This window comes from Branchiostoma floridae, chromosome 14 (assembly GCF_000003815.2).
Source record: "Branchiostoma floridae strain S238N-H82 chromosome 14, Bfl_VNyyK, whole genome shotgun sequence".
NCBI lineage: Eukaryota > Metazoa > Chordata > Leptocardii > Amphioxiformes > Branchiostomatidae > Branchiostoma > Branchiostoma floridae.
In genome coordinates this window covers 9429029-9445711 of record NC_049992.1, presented here as the reverse complement: position 1 = coordinate 9445711, position 16683 = coordinate 9429029, and the positions used below count along the sequence as shown (strand labels likewise).

Below are 16683 nucleotides of genomic sequence, written 5' to 3'. Positions count from 1 at the left end.
CCCGGGGGGGGGGCGGGGCCCCTGGGGGTTTCCCCCCCCGGGGGGGGGGGGGGGGCCGAGATCGGCTGTCACACCGGAAAGAAAGTATCCGCCTTGTGTTGCATCAAGGACGTCTTGTGTAACAGCTTCGGCTTGGTTTCATATTTTGCGTCCAATTTTTTATATAGGCTGATCACATATAGATGGGACCCTACAGTATCGGACTGGGTCAGAAAGCCAGGTTTACTGCACATGTGGACTCTATGATTTAGGCTGGCTGACTGTAATGGACAGAATTCAACAGAAAAGCCTTGCCACTTTCGAAAGAATAATGCTCACCATTTTAGCAATCAAAAGCTAGCTCTGCACGACGAAATCACCTTCCAGTCTGAGATTCACCACTACCGAACACGCTCAACCAGAATGAACACGATCAGACTACCGAAACCAAAATCCAACTCTCGTAAAAGGCGCTTTCTGTACAGGATGTCACAGTTGTGGGACAGCACCGGCAACAGTTAGCAAGTACTAGAATTGGACTGTAATTATTGACTATGAGGAAATATGTTAATCTCCTAGCAGATTCCTCCCAATTTTACTCCACTGCCGGCGGCTAAAACTCCTTTCCCAGCTTATGTTACTGTCTTGCCACGGAGGAATCTGCTAGGAGATTAGTCACTTTGTATGTCTCTGTATGTTTTTAACTGTACGGTATGTAATGTGTAAATATGAATGTGACCACAGGAAGAATAGCCTCTTATGAGGCTGATTGTGGATCAAAATAAACTCAAACTCAAAACTGCAAGACATCCAATCGAAGACATCTGCGTATGCAGGTATCGATCTATCAGGACAACTCGGCACCTGGGACAACTCGGCGGCGCGGGCCGTAGCCAATGGGACAACTTAAAAAAAATGTCATAGTTTGACTCTATCTGTTCTTTGCTTTCTGATTAACTTGACTACATATGCTAGAACACTGACTATAATTAATGACACAACAGATAATTTGCATCATTGTGCATTTTATATGGATTTGAACATGACGGTAGAATTAAGCCTTAGCCTTAATCAAGGACGTTAACGTCATTGCCTAAATGTACTGCATTTAGTGTGTACGGTGCAAAATTGTGTTCCACTTTATATTCAGTACACATGCAAAACAAGCATGACCAACTTAATTTTGAGATTGTCGTTAAGATACCCTTTAAAACTTATCAGTCATGAAACATGCATAAGGATACATAATCGATAGTAATAATCTTTTGGGGCTACACTGATTAATTTTCATGGTTCTCTGGCCAATTATTAAAACAGATTCAGCAAGAGGTTACTTAAATTGTTAATATAAAGACAACTTAGGGCTTGGGGGAAAGCTTGAATCTGCAACATTAACAGCAGACACAAATGTACAAAATGTAGACATATATAACGTTACAATATATGATTTACAGTAAGGCTTATCGCCTACGTGGGGACCCTGCTATCTGAAGGGCCACTCCCGACTGTGAGCCACAAACTAGCTGTCAGCCAATCAGAGAATAACCTTTCAGTTTTCAAAAGGGATCTCGCAAAGGCCTGATTGAGCGCTTATTGCCTGGTTCCCATATAAGGGTAAGCTCATTAATATTTATAAGCAGGGCGGTCAGTAACGGGGGTGCCCCTTCAGATAGCAGGGTTCCCACGTAGGCGATTAACCGGTTGGGGACCGTGCGTAGGAGGATGAGGCTGTTAAGACATTTGCTTCCAGATCTAAAGCACATACAGTACTGGAAATCCTTTTTCAGTCATGTTGCTTAGGTGGCAACCAGAGTCAAAAGCCTGGCCAGGTTCCACCGTCAACCATTTGAGGTTGCCGATCGAGTTATTGTTTTCTTGAAATCAGTTACTTATCCATTAATGTATCTTTTCTTCCAGTTACATGTAACTACTTATGACGTTATGTTTTGATAAATCATCTTAGTATCTAGACATAAATACAAAAGCCTATGCACACAGGTGGGGGAAAAGCGGTGTTCCCACTGCAAACTTTCAAGTAGCACACTGGGCTACCTGGACCTAAAAGTTAGTTGCACCAAGGAAAATGTGGTTTTGTTTGCAAGTGTGCAAAAGGATATTTCCATCACTGATAACATATCTACACAACACCCTATATACACTTAGGACATACATATACTAAACTATACATGAGTTCTCTTGAAATTTTACCAATACCTGAGATTTTATCACAAAGAAAAATACTTTGTGTCAGGTACATTTCCACACCATCTTATCCCACCATCTGCATATAGAACTGCATAATGTACACTACTGGATTAGCTGTATAGATAATATACCCAGTATATAATTGAGAATAGCAGAAACCCTACTGGAAATATCACTCTAGACCACTCATCGATGCTGCAGGGTTTCTTGTACGTGCTGTGTTGGCTCTTTCCTGCCTTCTTGCGCGCTTTGGGTGCAGCTGGTTTTTCATCCACGACAGATCCTTGCAGATCATCACAGCTGTCTGATGAGGTAGTTGGGGTTCCCTCAGTTGGTTCTTTGGCCTGATGTAGAATCTTCTGCTCGGAAAAAGCAGTTGCGACGAAGTTCCTCTTCGCTAACTCTTCTGGCTTCTGCATCCCGCGGTCTCCCCTCCGCTTCCTCGTTGTTTGACCCCCCGTCAAAGGAAAAGTATTTGCACCAACTTCGTTGACAAGGGTGCTTTCCTCATCAGCCTTTTGTCCTGTGTCGTCCTGGTCCTGGGATGTCTTGGATTTAAAAGTGCTGGAAGGTGGGATTAACAAACCCTGTCCCAATCTCTGCACTCCAACCGACTTTGAGTCCTTATCAGTTGATTGTACCTGATTCGTCGTCTTAGTGAGGTGTTCGCTTGGTGGTATCAAAGTTGGAGTATCTTCCTGTGTCTTTCTGCCATTGCCCTCTTTACGCTGGGATGTTACGGATATAAGCTTCCTTGTGGGTGGAATGACCAATTCCCACCCCGAAGGCTGTACCTTGACAGGCTTGGGGTTTGCCTCTTTAAGGGTTGAACGTACTTGGTTCACTGTCTTCACAAAGCGTTTTGTTGGCGGAATCACGATCAACTGCTCTTCCTGTGTGTGGTTGTTATCGCTGTCTTTCCATGTATTGTCCTGGTGCTGGGACCTTTTGTAATTGTGTTTACTTGTGGGTGAAACGATGAAGTCTCTTCCTGAGGAATGCTCACGGACTGTTTGGTTCAACTTCAAGTCAGCCGAGGGCCATACCCTGTTTTGTTTACCACTGACTTGTTGCGCACGCACCAGATTTACCAATCGCTGAATTCGTTTGCTTGTTGGAAGCACAATCGGCTCCTCTTCCTGGCTGTCCCGGTTATCACCCTCGCCCTCTTGGCTTGTGTCGTCTGGACGTTGGCACGTTTTGGACGTGTGCTTGCTTGTTGATGAAACAATCGAGTCCCTTCCTGGGGACTGCGCCCGGACTGGTTGGTTCGACACTGAGTCGGATGAGGGCCATATCCTGTTTCGCCCAGCACTTGCTTGTCGCACACACATCTGGTTGCCTTCTTGTGCGACGCATTTGCTTGACTGAACCACAATGGACTGCTTTTCCCTCATCGTACGATTGTTGGCACCGGTTTTCATTTCCTTCTTTTCAGTTTGCTTAGCCTACGCAAAATAGAGAAACAAGGCAGACGTAATTATAACATTGCATGTGCCATGACATCAGGCCAAGGAATCAGTTCTGTGAGGAACACTATTCCTAGAATATCTTAGCGGTGATGAAATTAGACAGCAAGCGATTTTTTCCCTCTGCCTTAGAACTATAGTTGACTGGAACTGTTTTTCACCAAGAACTTTGGACTAACCTTCCCGTACTAGACTGCTTTAAAACTGCATGGAGTTGCACTAATAAATAGATGCGAGATGTCGTTCGATGAAATATTACCATGTCTGCCTGTGAAGCATATGTGTTTTACACCGAAAAGTCATTTACCTGCCAGACGACACAGATAGAGCTGAAGAAGAAAGCTGAGCTGATGTCTTACCTTCCTGTTCTGTGGATTGTGCAGGTGGTGTACCACTGCATACTCAAGGATGACCATGAACGAAAAGGCCAAACAGAACACGTACCAGAGGTCAATAGCTCGTATGTACGAAATCTAAGGTTAAAGTAAATAACAGAAAAAAAAATAATCAGTCAAGTAAACAAACAAATACAGTAGAAGTCAGGAGTTAACTGCAAAACGGATTACCACACACTTCTGTTAATTGCATGGAATCCAAAACCCGTTGTGTAATTGCACTAAATACACTGACAAATGGAGTGTGCAATTAAACGACTTCTACTGTAGATCAATCAGACCCATTGATAAATGAATAAATGTAAAACCTGATCATAGAAATTGAATCATTGACTATGTATGTTAAATGGGAAACAGTATTGAGCCTACATGTGGCATTTTCTCAATTTGACCGCCTAGACGAACAAGCATGAGGAAGGTTGTGCATCCCAGGCCGACCCTAGCGGACGTCTCTGAGTAGTGCACCCAGAAGGACATCCAGGACACTGCCACCACTGTAGCTGTAGGGATGTAGACTCGCAGGATGTAGTACGGCAGGCGGCGTTTGAAGTGGATCTTGGCTTCCAGAGTCGAGAACGAGTCGACAGGGGAGTCAGCTGAAGGTGAATATATGTATGTACGTCAATTGCATTGAATTCTTTTCAAGAGGCTTACATTGATGAAAGATTAGGTAGTGCCAAAACAACAACAACCATTATGTCAAGATCGTTTGAATTTTGACATCACTAAGAGATTCCTAAAACCATTATTGTAAAATAGAAAAATCAACAATCCACCTATACTAAAAGGAATGTGTACATGGATTCATACAAAAGACCTGAGCGATAAACAACATTGACAACCAACAGAAACTGTGAGTAATACATGGAAGGCTGAGCAGCTTGTGCATTTTAGTTACACGTAGAATATGTTGCTTGTTAAGGGGCCAAGCAAATGAAAAATATTCTATTCTCAGGGCTCGAAATACCACCTGCATTATGCAGGTTAGTGCAGGTAAAATTGGAGCTGTGCAGGTATTTCTGGTGTCTACTTGCACCTAACCTACACTGGTCCATGTACTGGGTTTTATACATTGCTTTCATATGATGTGTATATGGTGTATATGGATTGTTATTAGCTGCATTGACTTTTACCACCTATAAAGTGTAAAAGAAAACATAGCAATGGTTCCTGAATAATTTTAGTATGATCCATCTTAAATTCAGAGTGGCGCAGGTAAAATTTGTCTGATGCAGGTGATTTTTGATGTTACCTGCTATGCAGAAAGAGTATTTCGAGCCCAGATTCTATTTGGCTTGCTGCTTAGAGAGCTTCGCCATAAAGAAGTGTACACCTACATTGAGATTGATCACAATTCTTCTGGATGACCTGACAGGTACCAGAGTACGTGGAACACTTCCTACACTCCGGCTCGCTGGCATCACAGAACCGCAGGGTCGGGCAGTAGTCTGCCTCTGCTCCCAAGTCACACTGTTGATGGAAGTACGGACAACCTTCTCCTGCAACGTGTCAAAGCATTAATATCCAAGCAGATCCTGCGTGGCATAAGACAGTAACATAAGCTGGGGAAGGGGTTTAGCCGGCAGAGGAGTAAATAAATAGGCCACGCGGAATCTCCCGCAGGACGGAAAAACTCAAAGGCTCTTATCGGGCAATTGTTGCCTAATCAAACTCTACTCAAACTGCGTTAGGAAGAAGGTGTTGTACTCCTCTGCCGGCTTAACTCCTTCCCCAGCTTATCTTACTGTCTTATGCTACGCGGGATCTGCTTGGAGATTATCAAAGCATACCGTTACACTATATACCGGTATGTTCATTTCGTGTTAGATGTATATGATTACGTGCATTTTGACAACAAATGAGAGGCTAGCCTTAACATATGCATTCTGTAACACTGGAAATGAACTCACATTTTGTTTCACCCAGGTACCAGTGAAGTTGAAAACTTAAATATGCCAAGTACCCCATGACGCATTGACGTCATTAGAATATGTTTCTAATAAAGCTTTACCCAGACAATACAGATTACAGGGCTGAGGTAACCTATTTTTTTTACGCTTGAGTGATTTTCAGTCATACTAGTAGTTTCTCTTTTTGTTCAAACATTTGGTCTATCAACTCTTCTTATTTTGTTCAGGTAAGCCCACCGGTCTTTCTTTCTGGAGAGTTACACCCATACGATAAAGAAAACACACAAACACTAACCTTCATGACGAAATGACCCAGTGGTAGCTAACAGCTCAGTCTTTGACACGACAAATTGAGAGTCCATATCCGTCAGGTCTAGAGCAAGCGGCGCGCTGTTGCCCTCAGCCACAAACACTTGGAACGTTATCCCGCCATCTTTGGTTAAAGAAAATTTCAGGAATTATGATAAGGCCCCAAAATGGCATTTTGATGAAGTTAAAACTTTAGAATGTTTCATGAATCCAAAGATGAATGTTGTTGATAAAGATTTTTAATGTTAATGATGTACTGAGCCGAAGTCATGCACAATGTTAACAACACATTAAAGCTGAAATTTCACACCGTTGAGATTAAGCATAATTACGCATAGGACACACCAGTGAATTTGTGCTCAAATTCTTAAGGATAAGAGTAATACACACATCCATGGAGTTTGATTGAGCAGGTCTGCCTGTCAAATGGGTAGTTTCTCAAGTCCATCAAGCACGATACTCGCAGCTTCTTCCTAAAAACATCAAATGATGTGATGAACAGGCCATGTGAATGTGGTTGTGTTTATCCATGAAGACATTGCTTAGAGTAAGTGGAGGTGCGTGCATTTCACGATCTGTGAAGTAGCAAAGGCCATCTTCCACATTAGTCCTTTTTCTAAAAAGTATTTCTTAAGTCGAGTCTGTTAAGTCCTCAATGATATGACAAAGTATTATGAAGATACTATCTACAGATTACTAGTTTTATTGCAACTACACCATAATTATATACATATTAAGTATATACCACAGGGAAAAGTAGTAGCAACGATGGGCATACTTGAGTCTGTGACTTATTTGTCCCTCTGGTGACAACCAAGTTGACACAGTTCCAAATTCTGGACCGTCGCCCTCTTCCCCGGCTGACCTCATCACGGAGCTTGTTGTGACCGGCCACCTGGCCTTGACCGTCCTGCCGAACTGGACAGACGGCAGCCACAACACGTGACTCGGCACGGGGATCCAGCCGGTCCCGCCCAGGTCTGCCAACCGCTCATCTGTCCAGGCAACGGTGAAGGTGGCCGTTATGTTGAAATCCTGGAAGGCAGTACAATTTAGGAGTGAATTATTCCGTAAAATTCGCAAGCAAGTATTTAATGTTTTCCTTCCCGCTCGTCTGTCCAAGCAACGGTGAAGGTGGTTGTTATTTTGAAATCCTGGAAGGTAGTACAATTTAGGAGTGAAATTCATCCGTAAAATTCGCAAGCAAGTATTTAGTTTTTTCCTTCCCGCTCGTCTGTCCAGGCAACGGTGAAGGTGGTCGTTATTTTGAAATCCTGGGTCACGGAAGGGAGTGAAAATGAGTGATATCTTTCTCAACTTTAAGGTACAGTATGCAAGGCAAGTGTATATGTTTTCCTTCAACTGGTCTTTCTTAGCAAACTACATGTACTGCTCGATCTGTTTATTCTTTAACTCAAACACAATATACAGGGCTCGAAATACTTTTTTCTGCATACCTGCACTGCCCTGATATAATATATATATATATATATATATATATATATATATATATATATATATATATATATATATGTATATAATTATGTACATGTATATGGTGACCAGCCCCTCCAATTCTGCCCTGCCATTTGCTACATACTAGTAATGCTATCGTTTGCAATGCATAAACAACTCTATTGGATCTTACCATGGTTTTCTCAGACAGCCATCCAATGCTTTCCAACTTCACTCCAGATGATGTTGGAAGTGGCTCTCCTACATGACGTAAGTTCAGCGGAATATGTCAAAATCGTTGCAAGATCAGATTTCATATCAAGTATCACATCAGCACACGAAATAATGGGTGTTAAAAAATATAAGTGGTGACAAGATGAATAGAAAGTGAAATTCCTTTAACGGGTATCTCGTGACATGAACATTCAAATTCTTAAAGTGGTGTCAATCTGTGAGCTTGCATGCAGTCCAGTAAGATTCCCGCTTTACAGCTGCCATAAACCAGTTTCTCCTCTCAACCAAACTTTAAGCCATTCAAGTTCAACGAGTAGGAGAGGTGATTTTTGCTCTACATTTTAATTTCTACCGAGGTTTGGTGGACCTGTATTGGATTGTTTCATCGCTACTTCTACCTTTTGACATATCTACAGGACTTGCTTGTGCGTCATAACTCTCAGGAAGCGCCTCCCCTGTCTCCCAGCGAGTAAACTCTTCCATAGTTCCGCCGTCTGACGGCGCCAAAGGGTCTGGGAACAAAATGGAACAGACACTTGTACTGTCTATTAAAAAACCAGAACGTACTCATGAAAAAGGAGAAGAACAACAAGAAAATACGCCTAGGTAGGGAACTAGTAGAAATGCTCGACGTTGAATTCGATGAGAGAACCAAGATTGTCCAATATTTGCCTATCCTTAGCCTTTTCTTGCACATGGGCATCATTGTTGATTGACTTTTTAACCATTGAAAATTGGTGGTGACCAATTTGCAATGCTTCTTGTTACGTACACCATGCATCGCTCATATTTTGAAATGGGAATACATGGTAACACACAAACAACTGCAAGACGATGTGATACATTACATTTGAACAGTTCACAGCACACGCGTACGATGAGTGTATTGTAGACCAACAAAGTATCAAAAACAGTAAATGTGGTTATGACATCATGTACATGCAAATGCCAAACAACAATTGACGGTGAGGTAACCTACCTGGTGATGGTGTCGTCTGTGCGACGGTTGGGCCGGCAGTACTAGTTGGGCAGTGTGGCTCCAGTGGGCCTGAGTACGACAAATCAATATATCATTATTAATAAAATTTTGCATGCCAAAAGGGGCAAAAGAAGCACCAAGTAGTAGTAGTTACTAGTACTATACTAGTATTGATTAACAAGATCTAAGTCTACAAAATCCAGAGACTGAGGATGCATGACTATTCAAGCAATAGATATGCAATATGCAAAAGTTGATCAACTATGAGTCACGTGTCCATCGTCTGTCTGCATATGATGAAAAGGCTTCCACTGTATCTCAGGCCCATCATACCTGTACAGGTGTGTACTTCTTCCCGGACTCCGGTACAGTTTGCCCCTCCGTACAGGGGCTTGCTGCAGGTACGGTTCCGTGCCTGGCTGCCGAGTCCACACGTGGTGATGCAAGTAGACCAACTACTCCATGCTGACCAAACACCATCGACTTCGATAAAAAGAAGACAGTGATTTTAGCTTTCTAAAACACACCTGAGTTTGTTCTGTCAGCTCAGATCATTTTAGTGATGCTGAAGAATTAAGTGATGGATGTCACATCGATGAAACATACGAAATGACGGAAGCAATCTCCGATTTTTATTTGATAGTTGACGGCGTTTTTCAAAGATATCGTGATAGCAAAATGCAAAGAAATGTGATCTACATTCCCTCACAAATATCTGCATTTAAAAACAACACAGAAGTATCTTTTATCTACCTGGACAAGGCCCGATGTACATGTCTACACACGTCCTTGTTTGAATAGGATCTCCTGTGCAGTTGGCCACGTTACTGGTACCGTTGTTGCCGGGAGCGGTGTTACACGTACGGTGTCGTGTTTGGTTTCCAGCACCACAGCTGACCGTACATGCGGACCATGACGTCCATTCTGACCAGCTATATGCAACTGTACATGTTTAAAGAAAAACCGTTATAATCTTAGTAAATAGCACAAATTTGCACCAGCTTTGCAGATACAATATTACAACAATATTACCTGTTACGGCTAACATTTGCAAATATAACTCTAAGCATTGCTTTGGGGTAATGAGTGAAGATGCCCATACAACACTTGGTGAAAGCGTCAAAGTTCAATTCTAAGATAGTTCTTGTGTCAAGTTCACATCTTCACACAAGAGAAAAAAAAAGTAACATTTGTATGTCTAAATCTGAATGCTACTGGTAGTGGCTTTTACAAATCATTTATTGAGTATCTAGGAAACATACTTACGCGTGCTCATTGCAGCAGAGTAGTGACTGTCAGCATAGTAACCATTGGGGGTGAACACCCTCATCTTTGCCCTAAAAGTCAGACAAAATTAATAAAGAACACAACACGGTGTATTCCGCATCACCCAAGGTTCCGGCCCGACCGCGGGAAAGATCGCCCGAAGGCCGGAGGGTGATCCGACCCGCGGGAGGGCTGGGACCGAGGGTGATGCGGAATACACCGTGTTGTATTTTGTTTATGTCATACCCACTTGAGAAAACACATATTTAGATGCGAAATGCACCAGAAGTTGAGTAAATATTGTGTCCTCGAACAAAAGATTGTAACAACAGCAGACGAGTCCAAATGTCCGAATCCGGTATTCGAGTATATCAAGTTCTTAATACACAACCTACTTTAACACACACATAGAACCTTGATAATATATTCCACGGAAAGATTTAATATAGAAAAATTTAGACAAACTTGTGCTGTTACCATGATTCTTGACTTCCTTTTTATGTACGAGGTTTTAACCAATAAATGTGCTACATACCTGTATGTAGTGGCAGGTTTCAGTGGACCATTGCAATAGAGGGTAACGTTTGGATCCGTGCAGTTCTCTCCCCCAATGATGAAACTTATAACCTGACTTTCAGTGCTTCTCTTCTTCCTCAGGCTGCTGGTGAACGGATATGGGGCGAGGCTAGACACTTGATAGGGTGGAACTGGACTGAGTCCCTGCACGTCGTACCAGCTGTACATCTGCGCGTTCTGTACGAGTCCTGTTTCCATAGAATCATGCAAACCTGGATGGGGATATGGACAGAAGATACGAAGTACATTCTAGAAGTTCCCTGGAAGGCATCTGTCATGTTTGGTAAATCTTGAGTTTTATATGACTATATCATCCTAAAATTTTAGGGCACGGTCGCACTCGTCTTGAGACCGCCACACGAACCGCGGAACACACGGAACATTTTTTTTTTGGATACCCATGCATGTGTCGTACAAACATTATATTGTCCTATTGACGAAAAGACAGTTTAGATCATTGACTGTGGTGCGATGTATGTGATGTCAGAATCATATTGTGACCTATGTAACCACACCCTTATCAAAAAGATTATGTGATTTTATACACTGCATGCTATTCTCATGCCACTACTTCATGACCTACGAATAATGAAGTTTAACTAACCAGTGACATCTTCTGCTATAATAACAGTGAAATCGGTGATCATTCCCAGGCCTAGAGAGAACATCTGGTCGCTGAACGTAACAGCTATGGTGGAGTCTGTGATAGTGCCGTTGTCCACAAGGTCTGGCTTGGCATCAGATGTGACGCTTGGGACTGCAGAACAAGGTAAATATGTAGCATTCGATGATGATTTGTAAATGTACATGTACAACAAAAATACACTCAATGTACACGTAAATGAACCACGTTGGACGAACATGAGCAAAAGCAACAAACGTACATGTACATGCACATGCTGGATAAAGAAAATCATATGAATCATAAGACCTTGGACAAGGGTTTGTTTGATTTGTTTGAACCTTTATTCTCTCACAAGAGGCTCACTTTTCATTGAGGTCATGAGAGAGGTAAGTGTCAAGAGGGATATTGACTTATAGCTATGTTTAGGACTGAATTCGCCTTGCTGTAACAGCAGCAAGGAGGAGAAGCGTTCATCACATCCTGACAAAGGCAGTTGAAAGCAGCAGGTTGTTGACGACACTGGGTGTCTTGCAGAACAACTTATTCCATCACATCGGCGCATTCAGTAAAGTAAAACTGAAGGGACAGCAATTGTAAGGAACTGGGGCTGTGATAACCAGGCAAAGAAAGTTACCATAGCAAGCCTGATCTTGTCCACAGGCTTGGGACTGTTTCGCATCACCGGTACAGTTGGCACCGCCATGCTGGGGCAGCGGATGGTCGCACCTGCGACTGCGGTTCCTGCTGCCATTGCCGCAGGTCTCACTGCAGTTGGACCAGGACGTCCATGGAGACCAGCCCCCATCAACTGTAACAAACATAATGGGACAGTAGGTTAGTCTTAGAACTATGTGATGTTTTTCATTACAATTCACCACACCAGAAGTTACCGTAAGTGCCATAATATTAACTTTTGCCTTGCAATCAAACCTCGTAATCTGTAGTGACTGATAGGGACTTGGTCAGAATCCGATGGTGGCCACTATACTGTAAATGCAGAAATGTTCGCGGTGGATTAATGTTCGCGGTTTTCGCGGCGGCCGCTTCACCGCGAATTTAAACCACCGCGAACATTTTCCCATAACAGTAAGAGACTACAATACATGGTGCTACCGCGAAATTAAAACCACCGCGAAAAGTCCATTTTCCCTCTACCGCGAAATTAAATCACCGCGAACTTAAATGCATTTACAGTACTAGGAATGTTACTTCATGATTTTGTCAACGGGAAAAATAATCTAAGTGGCCGCCGAAATTGGCCACAATGGCTAGATTGTCCATACACAAATGCCGTTACTAGTACAGGTTTGACTGCAGCTTGCTCGGGGATCTACAATTAAAGTATAGTAAAGTAGGACGTAACTACAATTGGTGTCGTCAGGCATACCTGCACAGGGAGGCAGGAAATCACACGCTTTTTCGTCCTCTGAGATCCCAGTGCAGTTGGCCCCGCCGTACTGTGGTTCTGGGTTGTCACAGCTTCGGTTCCGCGTCTGGTACCCGACACCACAGCTCACGTTACAAGTGGACCACGAACTCCACACGGACCACTTTCCATCAACTGCAAACAGACAGCATGCAAATACGCAGTCTGTGTCAGACTCGTCAACAAACTACAGATGCAAGCACTTAAATATAAATGAAAAAAAGTATATTGCTTTCGGAGTAGATTATATTCTGCAAACAAAACATTTGACCAGGGCTCATATTATGTTTGTAAACAGGCAGTAGCATGTGATAATTGCTGTGCTGTGGCTATGCAAGATCTGTAAGAAATTTACTCTTATCAACAATGACAATGTCATGTAACGTTATTGTCGCAGTCACTCACCGGCACATGGCTGTCCACTGTCGCACGTGCGAAGTTGCTCAACAATACCAGTACAGTTCGCACCGCCATGTTGGGGAGGTGGGTTGTCACAGCTGCGGTTGCGCGACTGGTTCCCGAATTCACACGTGACGTCACAACTGGACCAGGAAGTCCACTGTGACCAGTTCCCGTTAACTAAAAAAACGTTCAATCAAAGCCTACTGATTTCTGTAATAAAATGTTAACAATCCAAAATCCGATTTGATTTCTAATTCACTCAACAAGTCAAAGAGCCTGCACACTACGTATGATCATCAGTTTTGCATAAGGCTCGGCCTATAATATCGATCCAAACTTTTCACTAGCTATAGGGCACATTCACACGTTTTTAGATATTCAGCATATTGTGCTATAGTATACTTTATCAAACATGACGATGTCATATTTCTTCCTTCCTCTTAATGCACACACTCACCGGCACATGGTTTGCCACTGTCGCAGGTGCGTAACTCTTCCATGGTACCAGTACAGTTCGCACCGCCATGTTGGGGAGGTGGGTTGTCACAGCTGCGGTTGCGCAACTGGTTCCCGAATCCACACGTGGCGTCACAACTGGACCAGGAAGTCCACTGTGACCAGTTCCCGTGAACTGAAAACGTTTAATCAAAGCCTACTGGTTTGGTTTTAAAACGTAAACAAGCCAAAACCCGGTTTAATTTCTAACGCACTCAACATTAATCAAAGAGCCTGTACACTAGGTGTATCATCAGTTTTGCATAAGGCTCGGCCTATATAACTAATTGAAACTTTTCACTAGGGCACATTCACAAGTTTTGAGATATTCAGCATATTATGCTACTTTACCAAATCTGACGATATCATATTTCTTCCTTCCTCTTAATGCACACACTCACCGGCACATGGTTTGCCACTGTCGCAGGTGCGTAACTCCTCCATAGTACCAGTACAGTTCGCACCGCCATGTTGGGGAAGTGGGTTGTCACAGCTGCGGTTGCGCGATTGGTTCCCGAATCCACACGTGACGTCACAACTGGACCAGGAAGTCCACTGTGACCAGTTCCCGTCAACTGAAAAAGTTTAATCAAAGCTTACTGATTTCTGTCTTAAAATGTTTACATAATACAAGCCCAAAAAGCAATTCAGCCCCTGGTTGCAAAGAGTGAGTAGTCGGCCCGCCCAATAATAATAATAATAACAAATCCGATTAAATTTTTAACACACTCGAATGACAAATCAAAAAGTGCCAATACATTGCGTATCTTACCATCAGTTTTTGCATTGAAGGCTCAGATTAAACATTAAAACCAAAGGGCACAATCACAACTGTTAACGTTAGACCCTATGACTTAGAAGCTGGCAATTATTGGCAAATTATTGTCATAATTTTCTGACTTTCCTCCTCTTCATGAACACACTCACCAGCACATGGTTTCCCGCTGTCGCAGGTGCGAATGTCCTCCATAGTACCGGTACAGTTTGCACCGCCATGTTGGGGAGGTGGGTTGTCACAGCTGCGGTTGCGCGACTGGTTCCCGAATCCACATGTGACGTCACAACTGGACCAGGAAGTCCAGAGCGACCAGTTGCCGTCAACTGAAAAAAAAAACACATATTGTTCTTTTTCAACACTTCTGGAGCTGACTGTTCGACGCAATCTTTCTTCATCTTAGTCTCTTAGACGAAAAATCAACGCACCTAATTTACATTCTAAAATATGTGTCTAGCCTGCTTAATAGGACCGCACACAGGTACAAACAAACTCACCAGCACATGGCTGTCCGCTGTCGCACGTGCGGAACTCCTCCAAAGTGCCGGTACAGTTCGCTCCGCCATGTTGGGGAGGTGGGTTGTCACAGCTGCGGTTGCGCGACTGGTTCCCGAATCCACACGTGACGTCACAACTGGACCAGGAAGTCCAGAGCGACCAGTTCCCGTTAACTGAAGAAGAAAAAAACTCCTGTCAGGACCTAGTCTTTGTCTGTTTGACCATGGAGTGAAGGTCATGCAACTCATTCTTTTTGTGCTCCTTGGACAAATAAGATTGAAGAACTTGACACTTGGTCTATGTCGTGATAAAGTCCACTGAGACCAATTACCATCCACTGGAAGTACATATCAATAACATTTACGAGTAGCAAATGTTAACAAATGTCTCATAAAAATTAAGTTTAATATATTTTCTTAAGTGACATACGATTCCCGACAATTGTCAAGAGTTTACAGGCAGTAGCCATGTGCCCAAACCATCTCCATTTGCCAACATGCCTGCCATTGTCGGATCTGCTTGGTGATGAACAACGTTGGATGGTATACCATATACTACAAAGTAGGTTTGTCGTTGCTTATCCCGTGACTACATGGAGAGAAGGTAATTGCACTGGTAACTCCACCCCAAGAAACATCTGAACATAGCACATCGATAAGTCTGTTTTTCACGTCCCCAACGAGGGACAACCTAACCACTGAACTGTATGTAGTGCCTGTGTCTTGGTCCGAAGATTTGAACCTACGTCCTCATGTGTCATTGTGTGCTTCCACTCTGTGCGTGAAAGGCAAGATCACTATCAGAAGAACGGTTGTCTATGGAACTATATTTTTTCTTCGGCCACCGGTCGTTTTGTTGCCTGCGTCTACGTATGACGGGAAATGATGATGTGCTCACCTGGGCATGGCTGTCCGGTGACGCAGACCTGTGTCTCTTCGGACTCGCCGGCACATCCCGCCCCGCCACCCAGCGGACTTGGGTTGTCACACCTGCGGCTGCGAGACTGTTTGCCGAAGCCGCATGTGGCGTCACAACCGGACCAGGATGTCCACTGTGACCAGTTCCCATCAACTAGAAATAACCAACGGTGTCACATGAGTCCGTTCTATATCCGTTAAAGCAAATGTCTTTGAAGTTAAAGATGTGATGGTCACTGTAACCATTACTTGACGACTCACATAAACGAGTGTCCTAAACGTCTTCACATCTTTTATGATAGCATAATCAGATGTACATTGGCCAATGTGTGAATATGTCTATACAAGAGTCAATCTACGTATGTTACATGAAGTCAGGAAAGCTATTTTTCGTATACAATGTATCTCTTTATACGTCGTCACACCTTGTATGATAGCTGAATCAGATATCACATAGGGTGAATGTATCACTCTATAACATTACAGGTGTCCATGTACGTATGTCACCTGAAGTCAGGAAAGCTATTTTTCGTATACAATGTATCTCTTTATACGTAAACTCAACATGGCCGTCTCACCAGGACATGGCTGTCCGGTATCGCAGGTCCGAGTCTCCTCAGAATCACCGATACAGTTCGCTCCGCCACCGACAGGAGGGGGGTTGTCGCAACTGCGGCTGCGCAACTGGTTCCCGATACCACACGTGACGTCACAGCCAGACCAGGAGCCCCATTGCGACCAATGGCCATCACCTGAGGGTTTGGTCAT

General features: G+C 43.3%; 1 protein-coding gene across 1 annotated transcript; it reads right to left on the bottom strand.

Annotated features, from left to right (window-relative positions):
* Positions 1–1439: 1439 nt before the first annotated feature.
* LOC118430095 lies at positions 1440–16683 on the bottom strand. The gene is made up of 25 exons (XM_035840804.1): positions 16494–16683; positions 15896–16069; positions 14998–15171; positions 14653–14826; positions 14127–14300; positions 13688–13861; positions 13234–13407; positions 12790–12963; positions 12037–12210; positions 11382–11534; positions 10737–10989; positions 10202–10272; positions 9689–9877; positions 9269–9418; positions 8936–9004; positions 8355–8468; positions 7916–7983; positions 7046–7302; positions 6658–6740; positions 6254–6391; positions 5386–5547; positions 4418–4644; positions 4013–4126; positions 2349–3632; positions 1440–1502 (listed from the first exon to the last, which is right to left on the bottom strand). Exons 1-25 carry the CDS (start codon positions 16681–16683, stop codon positions 1440–1442), a joined length of 4977 nt encoding a protein of 1658 aa, XP_035696697.1.